Below are 20,976 nucleotides of genomic sequence, written 5' to 3' on the forward strand. Positions count from 1 at the left end.
CCCCACTACTCCCTTGCCAATTCCCCTCTGGAAGAAATAAATTTTTCTAGTTAATTCACTCCTCATTCTTTTTTTTTTAATGTGATGATAAGGATTGAACCCAGTGCCTCACAATACATTAGGCAAGTGCTCTGCCACTGAGCACTGAGCCCTACCCCCTCATTCCTTACTCTTAAGGTCTTTGCTTGAAGGCACTGCCTCAAAACCAGGTTAGGTTCCACTGTTGGAGGATGCCATGGTACTTTCAACATCAATTCTTTAAAGACCTATACTTCTGGATAATGGTCACCAAAATCGTGTGAGTCAAATGAAGCCAGTCTAGTCATTTACATACTATCTGTATGCTTTTGTGCTACAAGGCAGTTCTGGCTCTAATAGAGAAAAAGATTGCCAGCCCCTACATTAGAGCAGGAACAATATGTGTGGCACAAGGCTCAGTAACTGTTCTCCTTCCCTGTGTTGCAAGGGTTCTGAATCTGGTTACACATGTCATTTGTTTCTGCTCCTCTTTTGCACTTTTCATGTTCCCCAAGGAAACATGGAAAGAAAAGTGATAAATACTATTTTTAAATTATCAATATTAGAAACTAATATTGACAATAATGCTTTTTTATTGAAAAGATTATTATTGAAAAGATTCTAAAACATTTTCCTATAAATATGATGTGCATGTTAAAAATAACAAAATTAACTTTTTTGTATTTTAACATTTGGTTTAACAGTTCTAAATCCTAGATTTAAAAGAACTTAAGCCAGGCATGGTGGAGCATGCCTGTAATCCTAGTGACTAGGGAGGCTGAGACAAGAAGATTTTGAGTTCAAAGCCAGCCTCAGCAACTTAGCGAGACCCTGTCTCGAAATTCTAAAAAAGGCCTAGAATGTGGCTCAATGGTTAAGTACCCCTGGGTTCAATCCCTGGTACAAAAAATTAAAAGAACTTAAGTAGGCTTTGAAACTTTAACTTTTGGGTTTTTACATTCCAAGTTGGTATTCACTCATAAATACCTTTGAAAAAGGCCTTGACTCTTGCTCGGAAAATGCAGAATATGAGGGCTGGGGATGTGGCTCAAGCGGTAGCGCGCTCGCCTGGCATGCGTGCGGCCCGGGTTCGATCCTCAGCTCCACATACAAACAAAGATGTTGTGTCTGCCGAAAACTAAAAAATAAATATTTAAAAAAAAAAAAAGAAAATGCAGAATATGAAGTATCTTGTAGTTTAAACTCTACAACAGATTTTGGGGCTATTGCCTTATCAAGCACAAGTTTTTGCTCATATTTCCTTTTTCCAGACTTAATTCTTCACTCAGGCATCATCTTTCCTGAGGTATTCCCCAATATCTGTCTTCACATTGATCTCATATTCCTACAGCATTAATTTTGGAGTTTTGTTGTTTTACTTCGCTTTTGTGATGCTGGTGATTGAACCCAGGGATCCTTAACCACTGAGCCACATTCTGGCCCTTTTTATATGCTGGTAGGCAAGTGCTGTACCACTGAGCTATATCCCTAAGCCCCAATCATGTTCTGTCATAACTTTATTTATTTATAAGTTTTTGAGATAGATAGTGAACCCCACCAGGACAGGAAGAGCACAATTTTTCATCTCTGGTTGTACATAAAGTAGAGTCACACCACTGGTGTCTTCATACATGTACTTAGGTAATGATGTCTATCTCATTCTACCATCTTTCCTACTCTCATTCCTTCTCCTCTCCCCTCCTTCCCCTTTACCATATCTAGAGTTCATTTAATCCTCCTATGTCCCCACCCCAACCACATTATGAAGCAGCATCCTTAAATCAGAGAAAACATTCGGCATTTTATTTTTGGGGATTGGCTAACTTCACTTAGCATTATATTCTCCCAACTTCATCCATTTACCTTCAAATGCCATGATTTTATACTCTTTTAATGCTGAATAATATTCCATTGTGTATATATACCCCATTTTCTTTATCCATTCATCTACTGAAGGGCATCTAGGTTGGTTCCTCAATTTAAGTTTTTGTAGGTGTCCACAATTAGGATGATGGAACAAAATGGGTTAATCAAAGCTGTAAAGCAGAAGGAATTAACAGACTAGGTCTCTTTTTGCTCTGTTCTCTTAATTTGCCTCCTACAACTTCTTGTTCAAAGGGAGGGACTTCTGGAGGACCTCCCCTATGGCAATCTGATCCCAGCTCTGTTCCTTTTCCAGAAAATGTCATGGTAACTCTTTCTCTCTCTCTCCCTCTCCCCCCACCCCCACCCCTCTCTCTTTCTGTCTCTCTCTGCTGCACCCACACTGGACTTCTGCCTGGAGAAATCTTCTCCTCCACCAACCCACTCCCATTCCAATTGCAGATTTAACTTACATTCTGAATATGGGGAAAATTTGAAGAGTGTAAGTACTAAATGCAAAATCCAAACTACATTAGGTTTGTCCCAGATATCATGTATCAGTAGTATCTACAAGCTGGGAGCTATGGCACATGCCTATAATCCCAGCTATTCACAAAGCTAAGGCAGGAGGATTGCAAGTTCAAGACCAGACTGGGCAATATAGCAAGACCCTGGCTCAAATTTTTAAAATATAGTAAAAAGGGATGGGGATGTAGCTCAGTGTTAGAGCACCCCTGGGTTTAATCACCAGTGCTGGGGAGGGAGGCAGGAAGGTCATATACAAACAAAGAATTATTATCTTTGTTCTGGAGCAGTTGCTACTTGGCATCCTTAGCCTGCAGTGCTGCTGCAGCACTCTGTATGCACATCTAGATCCTGCAAGTTGTAGCAAGTCAGGATTGCTTCTGGTACACTTTTTTTAACTGGTAGTCTTGACATTGAGCTAGATTAGAGGCATTCCCCAGCTATAACACAGCTGTCTTCCCAAGCTGTGTGCAGCCCAGAGCACCAGCTGCCCTAGGGATAGAAGGCAGACTGTCTGATCAGGTAGACTTTTTTCTGGTAAGCAGGCTGTGGGCATCTGGTCTGCAGGAGCTTGCATTTATTTATTTATTTTTAAAAAATATTTATTTTTTAGTTGTAGTTGGACACAACACCTTTATTTTACATATTTATTTATTTATTTATTTTTTATGTGGTGCTGAGTATCGAACCCAGGGTCTCACATGTGCGAGGCGAGCACTCTACTGCTGAGCCACAACCCCAGCCCCCAGGAGCTTGCATTTATTTTGAAGATATTGAAACCTTAAAGGACTGAATTTGTGAGTCTCAGCCTAATTAAAGCAAATGGGGGTAGGCTGAGCTGTACTACTCAAATCTATTTTTAATGACTCAATTCAGGGCTGAGAGAGCAATGTCAAAATTAAAAATTAGAGCTCCAGATTTCATTGGCAGAAGTTTAAGACATTCGCTTTTGTGGCAATACTTAAGCTAAATGACCTTAAAGTTACAGATCTCAAAAAAGAAAAGAGAGAGGGCATCAATCTAATCCTAAGGTTTCTTTTGTCATAGCCCTTTGGGGACCCTATGATGGCTCTCAAACCTTTTAATCTCAGGATCCCTTTATAGTCTTGAAAATTACAAAGTATTAAAACCCACTACATTTTAACATAAATAATATTCCTTATAAAAAATGACAATAGGGATTGGGGTTGTGGCTCAGTGTCAGAGTGCTTGCCTAGCACATGTGAGGGACTGGGTTCAATCCTCAGCACCACATAAAAATAAATATATAAAATAAAGGTATGGGGTGCATCTACAACTAAAAATATTAAAAAGAAAAGAAAGAAGAGAAAAATAACAATAGTATTTAGAACAAAAAATTGCCAGTTGCACACCTGTAATCCCAGTGGTTTGGGAGGTTGAGGCAAGAGGATTGCAAATTCAAATCCAGTCTCAGCAATTTAGCAACTTAGTGAGACTCTGTCTCAAAAATTAAGAAAGGGCTGGGGATGTGGCTCAGTGATTAAGTGCCCCTGGCTTCACTCCCTAGTACCCCCCCCCAAAAAAAAAAAAAAAGAAATTAGTGATTAGAGTGGTATTGTTTTGATCTGGGCACTGTGGTGCACACCTATAATCCCAACAGCATGGGAGGCTGAGGCAGGAGAATCACAAGTTCAAGATCAACCTCAGAAATTCAGTGAGACCCTGTCTCAAAATAAAAAGGACTGGGCATGTAGTCATTGGTAAAGGATCTCTGAGTTAAATCCCCAAAAAAGTGGTATTTTACCTTTTTTTTTTTTTAAGATGAATCTTTTTTTTAATATCTTTTTTATTTTTTAGTTATAGATGGACATAATATTTTTATCTTATTTATTTTTATGTGGTGCTGAGGATCTAACCCAGTGCTTCACATGTGCAAGGCAAGCACTCTGACACCAAGCCACTCCCCCACCCCCCTTTTTTTTTTTAAGCAGAATTTTTAAATATCTGCCTTAAGAGAATACAGATAGATTTTCTTATCTGTTTCTATGTTCTGTCTTTTCTAATGCCACGTGTTATATAACCTCTGAAAAACTCCACTATACTCATGAGAGAAAAGATGTGGTGGTGCTTGGACCACACTTTGAGAACTGACATAGTGTAAACAACTATGGAGTCAGGTAGACCTTAACTGTTAAGAGTTGTGTCCCCTTGAGGAAAAGACTTCATTTTTCTCGATTTATTTCCTCCCTTTTGGAATGGATACAGAAATGTGTTGTAACTCATAAGACAGTGTGGTTATTAAGGATCAGAGTACATTTTTTTTTTTTTTTTTTTTTTTTTTAAATATTTATTTATTTTTCGGTGGACACAACATCTTTGTTTGTATGTGGTGCTGAGGATCGAACCCGGGCCGCACGCATGCCAGGCAAGCGCGCTACCACTTGAGCCACATCCCCAGCCCCCAGAGTACATTTTAAGTGTCTACTTTGTGCAATAAACTTTTTATTTTTCAGTTCCTAAAGTACCAAGGAGAGACATGTTATTAATTTTAGTTAGATTTGTTTCTTATTTTCTGTTTTGTTTGTGAGCAGTGCTGGAGCTTGACCCAGGGCTGCTCTACCCAGTTTTTCTTGTTGTTATTTTTGTTTTTTGTTTTAGTTGTTATTTTTTATTTTTTTGGAGACATGGTCTCCCTAAGTTGCTCAGGTTTGCAATCCTGCCTTAGCCTCCTAAGTAACTGGGATTACAGATGTGCACCACTGTGTCCAGCTTGGTTAGGTTTTTTGTGACTTGTGTGATGTGTACTGTTTTTTGGTTTTTTTTGTTTTTTTTTTTTATTTCCAAGTCCTACTCCAGACCCATCAAAGTTCATGATATAGTTCTTGGAGTTCTTCACTGCACTTCTAGGCATTGAGTAAGTCTGAAAGTAGGGAAATAGAAGATGAAGTTGGGATTGGTTGGTACAAGGACCAGGATTCAAATTCAAATATAGTTAACATTTATTGAAATAGTAGGTTCTTTCCCCTATGTCATATAATATTCTCAGCTACCCTATGATCTAAGTAGTGCTGCTATCATATTCCAGATGAACTGATACCCAGAGATATCCAATAATGTAGTTAAAATTATTAACCACATTAATAGGTGTTAGGTGAGGAGATCAGAATATAATCTCTAAAATTAAGCCCAGTACTATCTCTGTCTTTCTTTAGATAATGCCTCTGTTTTGTCAACCCTGGAAGACTGATTTCAGAGTTTTTTTGCAAGGGCGGTAAATGATAGACATGTAGTCATGGTTCTGATGTTTCTAAAACAATTTTTTCCATCACAGTTTTCCCAACCAGCAATTTTACAAGTGCCTCAAATTCAGGAAGGGGTTTTTGAAAAGGGATTTTTCTTTTGACTGCTAATAACCAGAAATAGTGTATATGAAAGCACCTTTCATAAAGGTGTCACTTACTGTTCTCCCAACCTCTGTAAGCAAGTCACAGTATCTCACTTTACTACCATGTCCCCACCTATATAATTATTCTACATTAGTTTATTTCCTTATCCATCCATTCCTGCCTTTGAATAGTAAGTAAGATAAATAAAAGTCTGGGTAAGAGAGATGTTACATATACAAGTTCAGTAATTGTTTCCCACCCACCCCCCTTAAATATACATGTGAGAAGCAACCCTGGGAGAAATGGGAAGTGAAAGAGATGGAGTCAGTGGGTGGGAGTGGTGGGAGATGCTGGGAATCAAATCCAAGGGCTTGTGCATGCTGGTTAAGTGCTTTACCACTAAACTGTACCCATAGCTATCTGATTCTTTCTTCTCTTTAAGTAGAAATGATTGAGTATTCAGAGCTGGGACAGATGGCTAAAAGACTTTTTGTGAAAAGGTTTAAGATTTCTCTGTAAGATCATGTGTCTCATTTTTTTTTTTTTTTTTAATCATCTCCTTCCCTTCCTTAGTCTTCTTCAGGCAAGCTGTTAAGAAGCTGCAGCAATGTCTGATTTTGTGGAAAGTGAGGCTGAGGAGTCAGAGGAAGAATACAATGATGAAGGCGAAGTGGTGCCCCGAGTCACCAAGAAATTTGTGGAAGAGGAGGATGATGGTGAGGAGGCCCCAGCCTCAAGCTTCTCCCTACTATTACTAAGCTTTGGATAGTTGGATTCTTGCTGATGAAAGGCTCAGACTGAGCACAGAAGTTCTCACACATGAGGTACCAACTTGAGAACTTTCAGTCATTCTTACAAAATGCTTAGAGCATCTGTCTGCTGTATGCCAGGCATTGTACTTAGAAGTAGGAACACAAAACACCAGCTATTGTAGAGTTTTGGTGGGGGACAAACAGTAAATAAATACATATATAATGCTTCCTGCCTTTAGTCCTAGCGGTGCTTATGCACATAGTTTCCTATTACTCTGGCCAAGCCCAACCTTTAGGATCATCAGCAGAAAACTCTAAAGTGACTTTAAAGGGAAATATAAGTTTTATCAGAGATTTATGGCTCAAAGAAGGAATGCAGCCACTGAGTTTATAAACAGAGGAAAATTAGTTATTGGTGTCTATAAAATTGCTAGTAACAATTTTGTAGAGCCAAAGTAATTAAGATGGTGTTTCCTAAAGACAAATGGTCAATGTAGAAAACAAACTATCCTGGTTGATGGCTATGTTTTGTACCTTTACATGAACAGAAGAGTTATTGTGGCACCTGTACCATCATTAGGTTCAGGGTGAATGAAAAATTATAGTTAAGCAGGTGGCCCTGCACCACCATCCATCCTGTTCCCTGATCTCCATGCCTCAAACATACATGTTTTCCAGATGAGGAGGAGGAGGAGAATCTAGATGATCAAGATGAACAAGGCAATTTAAAAGGCTTTATCAATGATGATGATGATGAAGATGATGGGGAGGAAGATGAAGGCAGTGACTCTGGTGATTCAGAAGATGATGTTGGCCACAAGAAGAGAAAACGCAGTGAGTAGTGTTTCCTCAGGTTAGATGAGGCTTAGGTAGAAGTTGCAGTGGGGAAGGGGCCTTCCCGTTGTTATGGGTAACACTTTGTTTTCTTTAGCATCTTTTGATGACCGCCTGGAGGATGATGATTTTGACCTCATTGAGGAGAATTTGGGTGTCAAAGTGAAACGAGGAGTAAGTGTATTCTTTGTCTTTGTCCTGGGGGGGTGAAGGAAAGCCCTTGAAATTATATCTTTTGGAAAGGAGATAGATCCAGAACAGTTTGGGGAACTTCAGAGAAGAAAAAGATGTGGGTATCATGCTGTGGAGCCCAGATCTGAGGCTTGTCAGTTTCAAGGGTGGGTCATGGAGCCAAAAGAGCATCACGCGCATGTTCTTTCTAGTCTCCCTTGGCTAATATAACTAGAGTAGGAAGGTGAGAATGAGACTAAAGAGCAGGCATTCTTACAATAGAACCTTCAGATCCTGATGAGGCAGGTTTTCTCACCACCAGCAAAAGTACCGGCGTGTCAAAAAAATGTCAGATGATGAAGATGATGATGAAGAGGAATATGGCAAGGAGGAACATGAAAAAGAGGCTATTGCAGAAGAAATATTCCAAGATGGGGAAGGGGAAGAAGGACAGGAAGCCGTGGAGGCCCCCATGGCTCCTCCAGAGGAGGAAGAGGAAGATGATGAAGAGTCGGGTATGTGGCATTGGGCAGGGAAAACAATGTTTAGATAGTCATTGAGATGCCCTGGCCTCTAGGAGCAGAATAGGAGGCCATTCTTCAGCTACAGGGCCTTGCATTTGACACAAAAGTTGTTTTTTTCAATCTTCGTACTTTTCTTACTGGCAGGAACTAAAACCATTTAGTCCTGCATCAGCCTTTGACCCTGAGTACTAAACTGTTACTTCTCTACCCAGATATTGATGATTTCATTGTGGATGACGATGGACAGCCTCTGAAAAAACCCAAGTGGCGGAAAAAGCTTCCCGGATACACAGATGCGTGAGTGGGGGTCTGATACAAAGTGGTGATAAAGGCATTGAGTATGCCCACCCGGCAAGGCACATCCTCAGCTCTCAACTATTTTTGCCTCCCCCAAAATGGCACATCCCCAGCTCTCAACTATTTTGCTTCGGTGTCTTAGATACCCTCTGTTTGGCAGTGGTTTCAGACTGTTCCTTTAAGCCCTGAGAGCTCACTTTGCATTTTAGGGCTTCTTAAAGAATTAAGATATGGGCAAGGCTCCAGCATCCCTCTTCTTCCTGCAGCTCCATGTTTATTCATTTATATTTATGCCTTCTAAATGTGATTTTTGTGGGAAAAGGGTACCTGCATCAAAGTTTACAAGTTAGAAAGCTTGCCAGGTATGGTAGTGTATGCCTGTAACCCTGGTCGCTTGGGAGGCTGAGGCAGGAGGATCATGAGCTCAAAGCCAGCCTAAGCAACTCAGCGAGACCCTATCTCTAAACAAAATATAAAAAAAAGTTAAGGATGTGACTCAGGAGTTAAACAACCCTGTGTTTAATCCCCAGTATCAAAATAATAATAATAATAAGTAACTTTGAATGCTTTTGCTCTGAGGAAATACAGTAATACCTTAGTGGAATATAGATCTGCCAAGTAGAGTGTTAGACCCATCTGCCCTATTGCTATTTGATTTCTGAAACTGACAGGTGCCAAAAGTGGGCTTTTTATTCTCTGATAAACAATAGTTTGCCCAGAAATATCCCCTAGCTAAGCCTTTATTCCATAGTGAATATGGTTCTTTTATTTTTATTCTTCTTCTGATTTTCTTAGTTACCTGGAGCAAGTCAAAGATCTGTACAGAGTCTACATTTCTCTCCTCTCACCCACAGAGCACTGCAAGAAGCCCAGGAGATTTTTGGCGTGGATTTTGATTATGACGAGTTTGAGAAATACAATGAGTATGATGAAGAACTGGAGGAAGAGTATGAGTATGAGGATGATGAGGCCGAAGGTGAAATCAGAGTGCGCCCCAAGAAGACCACCAAGAAGCGTGTGAGCCGCAGGAGCATCTTTGAGATGTACGAGCCCAGTGAGCTGGAAAGCAGCCACCTCACAGATCAAGACAATGAAATCCGAGCCACTGACTTGCCTGAGAGGTTCCAGGTAAGAAACCACCAGCCTTTGCCTTCTGCTGATTCACCATCATTTTGAGGCCGTGAAACAATCTCATAGCAATCTGAAATTACGTAACCTGTTAACCCCATCTGACCAAGGTCCAGGGAGTCTAGCTCTTATAGAAAATAGACTATATCACCCTGCTCGTGGATCTTGAAATGGGGCTTTTTAGCAAATTTATGAAGTGTTTATTTCGTGACAGACAATACTGCTGGGTACTGGAAATGTGTGCCAAAGTATCACAGTTTCTCTCCAGAAGAAGTGTATGTTTTCATAAACAGGATACAAGTTAAAGTCAATCTCACCCTCTTATTTGCTACAGCTCCGCTCCATCCCAGTCAAGGGGGCCGAAGATGATGAATTAGAAGAAGAAGCTGACTGGATATACAGGAATGCCTTTGCCACGCCAACCATTTCTCTACAGGTAGCTAAAAAAAGATAACTTGACATGAAATAGAAGTCACTTGATTAAGATGGGGGGTGTGCTCCTTCCCTGACCTATGCTTCTGTGTGCCTCATACTGAAAATGTGTGTGTGTGTGTGTGTGTGTGTATGTGAGAGAGAGAGAGAGAGATTTTTTCCTAGATTTCATCTCAAATAAGGCAATCTTGTGCTATGAAACAGTTCTGTATGATAAGGCAAAACGAGTAATGGTATCTTGCTGTTTTTTCTTTTCCTACTATAGGAAAGCTGTGATTACCTGGACCGAGGGCAGCCAACAAGCAGCTTCAGTCGAAAAGGACCCAGTACAATTCAGAAAATTAAAGAAGCCCTGGGCTTCATGCGAAATCAGCATTTTGAGGTAGCTGACTCAAGCTTTAGTAGTCTATTGGTTAGAAATTCAGTTAGAGGATGAGAGAAAAGTAGCTACCTAAGTCAAAAGGGACCCCCCTCTTCTCCTTCCCCAGATGTAGTCCCTTACTCAAGTGTTAGAACTAGCAGACTAATGAACAGAGGACAGTCTACCCTGTCTGCAATATTATCCTCCCCTGTTGGGAAGGTCATGCTTCTGACTTCAAATTCCTGGAGCTGTTAGTGGAAAAAAAAAAAAAAAAAGATTATCCTCTGGGAGAGGAGATTCTTGCAGATCTTCTAGGTGACTGCAGTCTTTTTGCTACCCTAGGTACCTTTTATTGCCTTCTACCGAAAAGAGTATGTGGAACCTGAGTTGCATATCAATGACCTATGGAGAGTATGGCAGTGGGATGAAAAGGTAACATGGATACATGGCCCCGAAGGCACTATGGGCAGGGTTGGTCACCATTATTACCAGGGTACTATAAATCCAGTGCCCCACTCCCTGGTCTGCCTCCCTGATCTGCCGGTCTCCCCCCCACTGGATCTCTTGATGAAGGAATAGCAGCCTTGGGTCTTCAGGGCTGAGTAACAGTCCTTACTCCTGCCCTGCCCGCCCTAGTGGACCCAGTTGAGGATCCGCAAAGAAAACTTAACAAGACTGTTTGAGAAGATGCAAGCTTATCAATATGAGCAAATCTCTGCTGATCCTGACAAACCTCTTGCTGATGGCATCCGGGCTCTGGACACCACTGACATGGAGAGGTAGCACACACGGTTTGTTTCATTACAGGGAGCCCTCAGACCAAAGGCACCCCTGACCCCCAGCAATGTCACTTTGCAAAATTCATGGGTCAGGGCCTTACCCCTTAGAAATCCAACTTGTCAACACATTAAAAGTGATCTTCCTCCAAATTAACCTTAGTTATCCATGTTGATATAGAAAAAGATAAACTCTTGATTTATTTACCAAAAATTTACCTATTAGAATTATCAGGTACTTACATTTGGTGATCTGTACATTTATTCCATGTAGATAAAACTATGGAATGCAAATTATAATAAGCAAGCTTGTAGTCAGGGTAGGGATAGTGGGGGAACATATGGGATCAGTATCCAAATTATGAAGTCGAGGAGAAGACCCAAGAACTTTTTGAACTTTGCAAGATATCTGCCTCATCTGCCTCTCCTTTAATGATTTCATTTCTAACCACCACCAGTCATCTTCAGTTTGATATACTCCTTTAAGATACCTTGGTTGCACTTAAGTTATGGTCTGGAACTTGTATATGTGTGTGTGTGTCTCCAGGTATTAGGAATTAAGGGGCACTCTAATACTGAACTATATCCCTAGCCCTTCATATTTTTTTATCTTGAGGTAGGGCCTCCCTGAGTTGCTGAGGGTCTGGTTAAGTGGCTGAGACTGGCCTAGAACTTGCTGTCCTTCTTAATAATTGGGATTACAGGCATGCATCACTAATGCAGGTACCCATCCTACTTGGGATATTCCCTCCTGAGAATTGGATGTCTTATAGAAAAACTGAGTTGAGCAATAACTGAGTAACTTCCTCGGTGATAACTGAGATCTTATGTCCTTTCCCTTCAGACTCAAGGACGTACAATCAATGGATGAGTTAAAAGATGTCTATAACCATTTCCTGCTTTACTATGGCCGTGATATCCCCAGGATGCAGAATGCTGCCAAAGCTAGCCGCAAGAAGCTAAAGCGTGTAAGGGAGGAGGGAGATGAAGAAGGTGAGTACTAGAAAAGAATATGCAGGATACTTGATGGCTGTAGCATTTCGAAGGGTGCCCTTGGCTGGGTGCCCTTCTGGGCTTCTCAACATATGTCAGATTTTTGGGAGTGATTGAAAGCTAAAGCCTAACGACCTATGCATTTTCTTTCCAGGTGAAGGTGAAGAAGCAGAAGACGAGGAGCAGAGGGGCCCAGAGCTCAAGCAGGCCTCCCGCCGAGACATGTATACCATTTGCCAGAGCGCAGGGCTAGGTAACAACCAGCCTGGGCATTCTACCCTTGAGCAAGGGAGTTACCCAAGAGGAGGGCTAGTGGGTAGGAAGAGGAAAGGATATCTAAAGTCAATCACCAATCCATTGCCAAACCAACCTACTACAGGGTCCCCATAAGCACTTTCCCTCCCACCTACCTCTACTCTATGCTAATGGTCCATCCTCTCCCTGAATTCCTGAAGTCATGAGAAATTCACACTCAGAGGAAGAATCTGTCCTATTTCAGATGTCTAATAAAAGCTTTTCTTGTGCTTAAAGTCAGTTTTTTTTTAATATTTTTTAGTTGTAGTTGGACACAATACCTTTGTTCCATTCATTTATTTTTATGTGGTGCTGAGGTTTGAACCCAGGGCCTCACATGTGCTAGGTGAGCGTTCTACCACTGAACCACAATCCCAGCCCCTAAAGTCAGTTTTTTCATTGTTCTTTTACAAGTCCAATTCTTCTCATTTGTGGCCCTTTTAAAGTCTGGTTCCCACAGCAGCTATTCTGGACTTTGAAAGCCAAAAGGCTTATCAGTCCAGGTGCTTCCTTACATTTTATTCTCTTGTTTGTTTTGTTAGATGGCCTGGCCAAAAAGTTTGGGCTTACTCCTGAGCAATTTGGGGAGAACCTCCGGGATAGCTACCAGCGGCATGAGACAGAACAATTCCCGGCAGAGCCTTTGGAGCTGGCCAAGGATTATGTTTGCAGGTAGGCATGTAACAGGTGACTGGTAGGACAAGAGCCTGAGGGCCAAGACACCGTTATCCTTCAGCTCCACTATTTTCCCCACAGCCAGTTTCCTACTCCAGAAGCTGTGCTGGAAGGTGCCCGATACATGGTAGCACTACAGATTGCACGTGAGCCCCTTGTCCGCCAGGTGCTGAGGCAAACTTTCCAGGAGAGAGCCAAGTTAAATATAACCCCTACCAAGAAAGGTAGAAAGGTGAGCTGGGCAAGGGGCTTTGATCCAAGATTTGGCTCTGCTCTCTGTTTGATCAAATTGAATCTTATGCCTTCTGTTTAGCTGAGCTGTCTGCCTACTAAAAGTGGCAGTCTTTTTTCTAAGGGTTAGGACCTGCCTATCCATAGACTAATGATTCCCTCTCAATGTATACAGGATGTGGATGAGGCCCACTACGCTTATTCCTTTAAGTACTTAAAGAACAAACCTGTTAAAGAACTGAGAGATGACCAGTTCCTCAAGATAGGCCTGGCAGAAGAAGAAGGACTACTCACCATTGACATCAGCATAGATATGAAGGGAGTTGAAGGGTAAGCAGAGCCCTGGTCTGGCATCTTTCAGGAAGACTGATGGAAGCAGGGGTGCCTCATGAACCACCATTTCAGAATTGAGCAAGCCATTGTCCCTGGCTCGCTCAGTGTTCATGGACATCTGGGTGTCACCTTTATCCATCCCTTACATAGTTTGTATCTCTCCCCAGCTATGGCAATGACCAGACATACTTTGAAGAGATCAAACAATTTTACTACCGAGATGAGTTCAGCCACCAGGTGCAGGAGTGGAACCGGCAACGCACCATGGCCATTGAACGAGCATTACAGCAGTTCCTCTATGTGCAGATGGCCAAAGAGCTCAAGAATAAGTTGTTGTCTGAGGCCAAGGAATATGTCATAAAGGTGAGGATATAAGCCTGGTGTGGTGGCATACTCCAACAATCCCCACTACTTGGGGCTGAGGCAGGAGAAGCCAACTTAGACAACTTGGCAGGACCTTGTCTAAAAATAAAAAATTTAAAAAGCCTAGGGATGTGGCACAGTGGTAGAATAATTGCCTAGCATGTACTTGGCACTAGGAAAAATCCCTAGTACCATATACACAAAAATAAATAAATAAAGACTTGTCCATTCTCTGTAGTTATATGATTTATCTAATAGAACTAAGAATGAAGGAATCCCTTAGTCATCCTGTGGCCAATGTAGAAATACTGCGGCAATGTACCACATAATCTCAGAGGCAGTGGAAGCTCTCCAACTAAGGACCCTCTTCCTCCCTTTGCCCACATCAAAACATTCTTGTTTGTGTCACTGTCTCTGTGCACTGCCTTGTCTCCAAAAGCAAAATATGCTTTTGGGTTGTAAGTCTGCATAAAAAAGTAGGAGCATGTGCACATAATGAATGCACTTCTTTGCATATGTGTGCTCTTCCTTGGCACACTTGGTGACCCTGATGACTAATATGTGTCTCCTCCCAGGCCTGTAGCCGGAAGCTCTATAACTGGTTGAGGGTGGCGCCCTACCGACCAGATCAGCAGGTAGAGGAAGATGATGACTTCATGGATGAGAATCAAGGGAAAGGCATTAGAGTCCTAGGCATTGCTTTCTCCTCTGCCAGGTACCTAACTCTTCCTTCTTGCCTGCTCTGCACAGTCTCTTATCTGGCTTTTCATTTTATTCTCTTTTTCATAGCTTTACATGACTGAATATTGCTCTGTTCTTTTTCTGGGGGCTGCAGAGATCACCCTGTGTTCTGTGCTCTGGTCAATGGTGAAGGAGAAGTGACAGACTTCCTCCGGCTGCCCCATTTTACCAAACGGCGAACTGCCTGGAGAGAAGAAGAGCGGGAAAAGAAGGCAAGTCTCCAGGATGGGGGTTTGTTAGCAAGTATACATCCTATAATTCAGTGGGATAAGTGTTAAGCAGCATTCCCTGCAAGACCCTGATTATCTCTGATCTGGTCACTGACTTTACATCCTGAGATCATTCTCATTCCATGGGCAGTAGATGGCACTCATGTTATCTGATTCAGAATTTTCAGAGACCTTGTGTGCTTCTGGGCTGCCTTTGTTACCTCTTTTCTCATTAGCATCTAGGTCAGATTGTTCCAGGAGCTGAAAGCCACTGGGACATGCAGCCAAACTTTTCCCACTTTATCCTTTCAACCCTTCTTTTGCTAGGGAAAGAGGATTTAAATTCATCTAGTTGGTATATTTCTGAATTATTTTTTCTCCCATAACAGTATCTTACAATTTAATTGTCAGAGCCTCATTCAAAAAAAAAAAAAAAAAAAGAATAACAAAAGCTTATTTAAAATTTTTTTTTTAAAATCTTAAAATGGAAATCAGAACATCAGCATAGTCCTAATAGGCCATGATTTATATAAATAAGGCCCAAGTGTATTTATACCACACCCCAAGTTTAAGTCAGAAGTATAATAATCTTAAGAAATATTAACACATGCTTAGTATTCAAACAAAAGGCCCCAAACTCCTTGTGTTGTGTTCTGCTTATATGGCGTGTGACACCATGTCTAACATTGAACATCTATTTTAAGAAGGACAAAGACTATTTAGACACTTACCCCACTGGGCATGTAGTTACACTGGAGACCATCTGAACCTTGCCCAGCTATATTTGGGGGATGACAGAGGTATTGAATTATTCTACCTAGGAAATTAAGAGGTATTGGAAAGTTGGGAGCAGCCCAAGAAAATGAGGGCCAATGGCTAAGTATTAGTGGGATATGGGTTTTGGTTCATAAAAAAAAAGAGAACAGTTTTCTACCTCTCCATTCTTCAGATCTGGCCAAGAAAAGGAGAGATGTACAACATTTCTAGAAAGGAGGAATAAAATGACACTAGAGTTAGAAATCCAGGGACTTATGGAATGTCACCAATGAGAAGTTCCCTGGGGCTCAGATAAGCCTGCTTATCAATCTCATTATCATGTGCCAGATTTTGCTTTTTGTTAACACTGCTGCCCCCCTTCACTGTGTTATACTCAGATTTTCAGCAGAAGTCACACCAGAGTGGGGCACGGTGATACCTACCTATATAATCTCAGTGGCTTGGGAAGCTGAGGCGGGAGGATTGAGAGCTCAAAGCCAGTCTCAGCAAAAGTGAGGCACTAAGCAATTCAGTGAGATCCTGTCTCTAAATAAAATACAAAATAGTTCTGGGCATGTGACTCAGTGGTCAAGTGCCCCTGAGTTCAATCCCCGGAACCCGAAATAAGAAAGAAAAAGTTATACCAGAAATGAAATAGGAAGGCTGGGGTTGTTGCTCAGCGGTAGAATGCTTGCCTAGCATGTATAATGCACTGGGTTCAATCCTCAGCACCACATAAAAAGTAAATAAACAAAATAAAGACGTTGTGTCCATTTACAACTAAAAAAAAAATTTTAAAGATAAATAAATAAAAGAAATGAAATAGGAATCCACAAAAAACTATAGGATATCAAGGTGTCAGGAAGTTAAGACATAAGAACTGTAATAGGGATTCCACATCTTTGTACTGAAGAAGAGGAGACATATTTCCCATGTTGACCTTTTCAAGGGGTCCTCACCAAAAAGAGGGCAAACTCCAGTTCTTTGTTTTCCTTGATAAAAACTAGGACCTGAGTGGGTGGTGGGGAAGAACTAGGGCCAATGGCTAAATGTTGGGGGGAGATGGGTTTTGGTTCACAATAAAAGAGAACAGTTTTCTACCTCTCTATTCTTCATATCTGGCCAGTGGTTACTAATGTCATCAGAGTGAGTTCTAGTCAGTAGAAGGGTTAAGCAGACGCAGGCTGGCCAGGTGTGTGGGAATGGATCCTTGATAGCAACTTGGACCAGATGTTCTCTGAGACTCTTCTAGCTTTTGCTGTTCTCCAGTCTTATAAGATCTCAAGCTACATAGGGAGAAAGAACTACCTGAAATCTCCATGCTTAGAGCCAATTAGCTCTGATTTTCTTTCAATCCAGGCTCAAGACATTGAAACCCTAAAGAAATTTCTTCTGAACAAGAAGCCTCATGTGGTGACAGTTGCAGGAGAGAACAGGTAAAGGCACTGGGCTAGGCCTGGTTGAAGGCCATGACCAAAAGTAACTCATCTCTTATGGTTGAATTTGGCATTTGCCTATAATGATTAGAGTTTTTTGATATCCCCAGGGGATATTGTTCCTTTTTGTTTTTAAAGCTCTTTCCTCCTCACCCCATCCCAGATGAGAGACCACCCATTCCTGAGAAAATATATCCATTGACCAATATTCCTCATCCCTTCAGGGATGCCCAAATGTTGATTGAGGATGTGAAGCGCATCGTGCATGAGCTGGACCAGGGCCAACAGCTGTCTTCCATTGGGGTGGAGCTGGTTGACAACGAATTGGCTATTCTCTATATGAACAGCAAGAAGTCAGAGGTAATGCTGCAGTCCCACCCTTAGGGCATACCCGGATAAGTGCTATTAATCTCAGAGATATTTAATAGGAAAAGAAAGCCCAGCTCTGATAAATACTTTTAAAATAAGATTAGTACTTTTCTTTTTAAAACACGAAGTCTATATTTGTTGCCAGGTGCAGTAATGCATGCCTGTAATCCCAGCAGCTTGGGAGGCTGAGGCAGGAGGATCATGAGTTCAAAGCCAGCCTCAGCAACTTAGTGAGGCCCTAAGCAACTCATTCTTTATTTTAAGACTCTGTCTCTAAATAAAATACAAAAATGGGGTGGGAATGTGAGTTAGTGGTTAAGTCTCCTGGGTTCAATCCCCGGTACACACACACAAAAAAATGAAAGATTATCGCACTCTACCTGTTCACTTAACATTTGCAGAAGTTTTTCATGTTGCCAGTTATAGTGCATTTGGGGAGCCCCTGAGGTTAAATTGGTTCTAGGAAAAAGGGTCCTAGAAGAGAAAAGAAAGTGGCTTCAAGCCAGAATGGTTTGGATTTCCTCTTGGTGGTGGTATGAGGGGACTTTAAGGCCCTGCTAACCCTCATTTGACTCTAGGCAGAGTTCCGGGATTATCCTCCTGTACTGAGACAGGCAGTCTCTCTGGCTCGGCGCATCCAAGACCCTCTGATAGAATTTGCTCAAGTGTGCAGCTCTGATGAAGACATCCTATGTCTCAAATTTCACCCCTTGCAGGTGAGTAGATTTGACAGGCCGGCTAGTTGAGTAAAAAAGCACAGTAACCTTATCCCTGCCTGCTGTATGTCAATAGGAACATGTTGTGAAAGAGGAGCTGCTGAATGCCTTGTACTGTGAATTTATCAACCGGGTCAATGAAGTTGGGGTTGATGTCAACCGTGCCATTGCTCATCCTTACAGCCAGGCCTTGATCCAGTATGTCTGTGGCCTGGGACCTCGAAAAGGGACCCACCTCCTGAAGGTAGGATTGGGTTAAATTAGAAAATTCAGAAATTACCATTTCATTACACATGAAGACATATTTATCAGTATGATTTGACAGATCAGGAAGACCATGGTCAGAAAGATAAAGCATCTTGTTCAGAATCACTCAACTAGTGAGAGTTACCACTTCAGACCCAGGTGGCCAAAGCTATCTTCTTCACTACTGTACTCTAGTGGCTCATAGAATAGATGGCCATAAGCCATGATTTGAAAGAGGAGAAAGCAAAGGAATGCTAGACGTGAATCTCAGGGTAGTGGAATAATTTTTCCAGTGGGAAGAAAAAGCATTTAGCATTTTTTGATCTTCAAAAGTATTGGTAATATTCTTTTCCTTAAGACAGTACATATTGTGTCAAACTTTCAAGTTTGCTAATTATAGATAGTCTGATGGGTATAATCTAGTTCATTGAAGAAATGATTTTAGTGGTAGATAATGTGGTTTTATGTTTAGATAGATATTGAGTGGGGACAGAGTTCCTTTATGGAGTCATGGAGGGCTAATAGAGACCTGAAAGTAAACTAAGGAGGTGGGGCATGCTTACTGTCCTGGCTTACCTGAGTTCTCTCCCCTAGATTCTGAAGCAGAACAACACACGCCTTGAAAGCCGCACCCAGTTGGTCACCATGTGCCACATGGGTCCCAAAGTCTTCATGAATTGTGCTGGCTTCCTCAAGATTGACACAGCCTCCCTGGGGGACAGGTGATGCCCTCTGCCTAGATGGGCCAAGAGGAATTCCCTTTGGACTTTGATTTGGGGTTTCAGGGAATTAGGGCTGCCAAAGGGCCCCAAGACATTTAAATTAGGAAATGTTTTAAAGATAAAGAGTCTTTATTTGGTCAAGAGCCCCTGACCTATGGAAAAGATCAGCTCAATTATGTGAGGCTTTTTTCATGTGACAAAAACATAAAAGGTCCAATTTAGTTTATAAATTAAGGATAGAAAACACAGATTCTGTTCAGTGAACACAAACTTATTTTGTTATTATGGTTTGATGCAGCCATATAAGGGTGGGAATAGCAGGGGCAATGGAAAAAGTGTGGGTATGAACAGATATGGAAGGGGGAGAGAGATTTGTTATGTTTTAAGATGATGTTATTGAGAGAAAGTTCTATTCACTTGGACTTTGGACTTCACTATTGACCTCTTCCTCTCCAGAAGTTATCAACTCAGTCTTTGGAGGATCTTTTCCACGGGCACATAGCTCCTCATTCAGTAATGGAAGTCAGTGGGGAAATAGGCTTCAAGTTCTAAAACTTCATTTTCCACTCAGCTTTGCTGTAACACTCCACGAATAACATAGGTCCATGTGAGTGCACGGGCAAGACCAGCCTGGGAAGGCTTTATGGGGGAAAATAGCTGTCAGCAAATTCTCAGAGGTCTTTTTTTCCCCCTTCTTGTTTTATCTTAAGACTCATATAAGTTCATTATATAAAATTCAACATATATAAATATTATGCAGAAAGTGGAAGTCCCCCATAATCCCACCCCCCAGAGATAACTACCATAACAATTTTTATGTATATTATAGTTTTTCTAAATTTTATTTTTGCTATGCATTTACTAACTACCCATTTACTACAAAAATGGGATCATATGGTTCATAGTGTTTTGCAGTGCATTTTCACTTATCAGTATATCGTGGCCATCTTCCCATATCAGCACACATAGATCTACCTCATTCTTTTTAATGGCTGTATGGTGTTCCATCGTATGGAAGTGCCCTGATTTATTTAACTAGTTCCCCATTGGTGGACATTGGGTTGCTACTAGAAGCTTCTCCTTCTATATCCTGCTCCTTTTCTGCCTTTCCTTTAGCACTGACTCATACATTGAAGTCCTTGATGGTTCTCGTGTCCACCCTGAGACCTATGAGTGGGCTAGGAAGATGGCCGTGGATGCCCTGGAATATGATGAATCAGCTGAGGATGCCAATCCTGCAGGAGCCCTTGAAGAAATCTTGGAAAACCCAGAGCGACTCAAGGACTTGGACCTTGATGCCTTTGCAGAAGAACTGGAGAGGCAGGTAGGTGAAAGTATGGAATACCTGGCAGAAAAACCCATCACAAGTGGCCAGAGAAACCTTACGTTAGTAGAAGGCAGCCTTGATCCTCTATTATCCCTGAGTATGTGCTATCAAGTCTCTCAAGGAAAGTTTTAGCCTGCTTCTTAAGGAGCCACAGAAGTCTTTGATGTTGGTAACTATAATTATGAAGAGCAGGTAGGAATTATCAGGGTATCATAACTACAGTTTCCTTCTAGGCCTCTTTCCTCCTTTCTGACTGCAACTTTGCATTTATCTGTTTTACACACAGGATTTCATGAAGCATTTTCAGTACACAACAGTGCCCCTTGCCTAATTTTGAAAACTTCCTTTAGCCAGGCATGGTGGCACATGCCTATAATCCCAGCTACTCGGAAGTCGGAGGCCAGAGGATTGAAAGTTCAAGATCACCCTAGAAATCTTAGCAAGACCCTTTCTCAAAATAAAAAATAGAGCTAAGCATATGGTACACACTTATAATCCTACCTACTACTGGGTTCTAGGCCAGCTTGGGCAACATAG

The 20,976-nt window shown here is 41.6% G+C and overlaps 1 protein-coding gene across 1 annotated transcript in view; it reads left to right on the plus strand.

Annotated features, from left to right (window-relative positions):
- Nucleotides 1-20,976, plus strand: part of Supt6h (SPT6 homolog, histone chaperone and transcription elongation factor) — a 33,823-nt gene that overhangs the window by 3,121 nt on the left and 9,726 nt on the right. Inside the window, exons 2-25 of the mRNA XM_046446816.2 lie at nt 6,327-6,469; nt 7,184-7,339; nt 7,437-7,513; nt 7,833-8,025; nt 8,247-8,331; nt 9,186-9,459; nt 9,794-9,895; nt 10,157-10,273; nt 10,595-10,684; nt 10,889-11,031; nt 11,873-12,021; nt 12,176-12,274; nt 12,858-12,987; nt 13,072-13,222; nt 13,397-13,551; nt 13,722-13,917; nt 14,493-14,632; nt 14,753-14,870; nt 16,983-17,059; nt 17,284-17,419; nt 18,007-18,144; nt 18,221-18,388; nt 18,985-19,112; nt 20,229-20,436. Coding sequence (XP_046302772.1) covers nt 6,361-6,469; nt 7,184-7,339; nt 7,437-7,513; nt 7,833-8,025; nt 8,247-8,331; nt 9,186-9,459; nt 9,794-9,895; nt 10,157-10,273; nt 10,595-10,684; nt 10,889-11,031; nt 11,873-12,021; nt 12,176-12,274; nt 12,858-12,987; nt 13,072-13,222; nt 13,397-13,551; nt 13,722-13,917; nt 14,493-14,632; nt 14,753-14,870; nt 16,983-17,059; nt 17,284-17,419; nt 18,007-18,144; nt 18,221-18,388; nt 18,985-19,112; nt 20,229-20,436 — 3,339 coding nt within the window. The 5' untranslated portion in view covers nt 6,327-6,360. The remainder of the gene's footprint in view (nt 1-6,326; nt 6,470-7,183; nt 7,340-7,436; nt 7,514-7,832; nt 8,026-8,246; nt 8,332-9,185; nt 9,460-9,793; nt 9,896-10,156; nt 10,274-10,594; nt 10,685-10,888; nt 11,032-11,872; nt 12,022-12,175; nt 12,275-12,857; nt 12,988-13,071; nt 13,223-13,396; nt 13,552-13,721; nt 13,918-14,492; nt 14,633-14,752; nt 14,871-16,982; nt 17,060-17,283; nt 17,420-18,006; nt 18,145-18,220; nt 18,389-18,984; nt 19,113-20,228; nt 20,437-20,976) is intronic.

This window comes from Marmota monax, unplaced genomic scaffold (genome assembly GCF_021218885.2).
Source record: "Marmota monax isolate L192 unplaced genomic scaffold, Marmota_monax_Labrador192_F-V1.1 WCK01_AAM20220418_F8-fsc00138, whole genome shotgun sequence".
NCBI lineage: Eukaryota > Metazoa > Chordata > Mammalia > Rodentia > Sciuridae > Marmota > Marmota monax.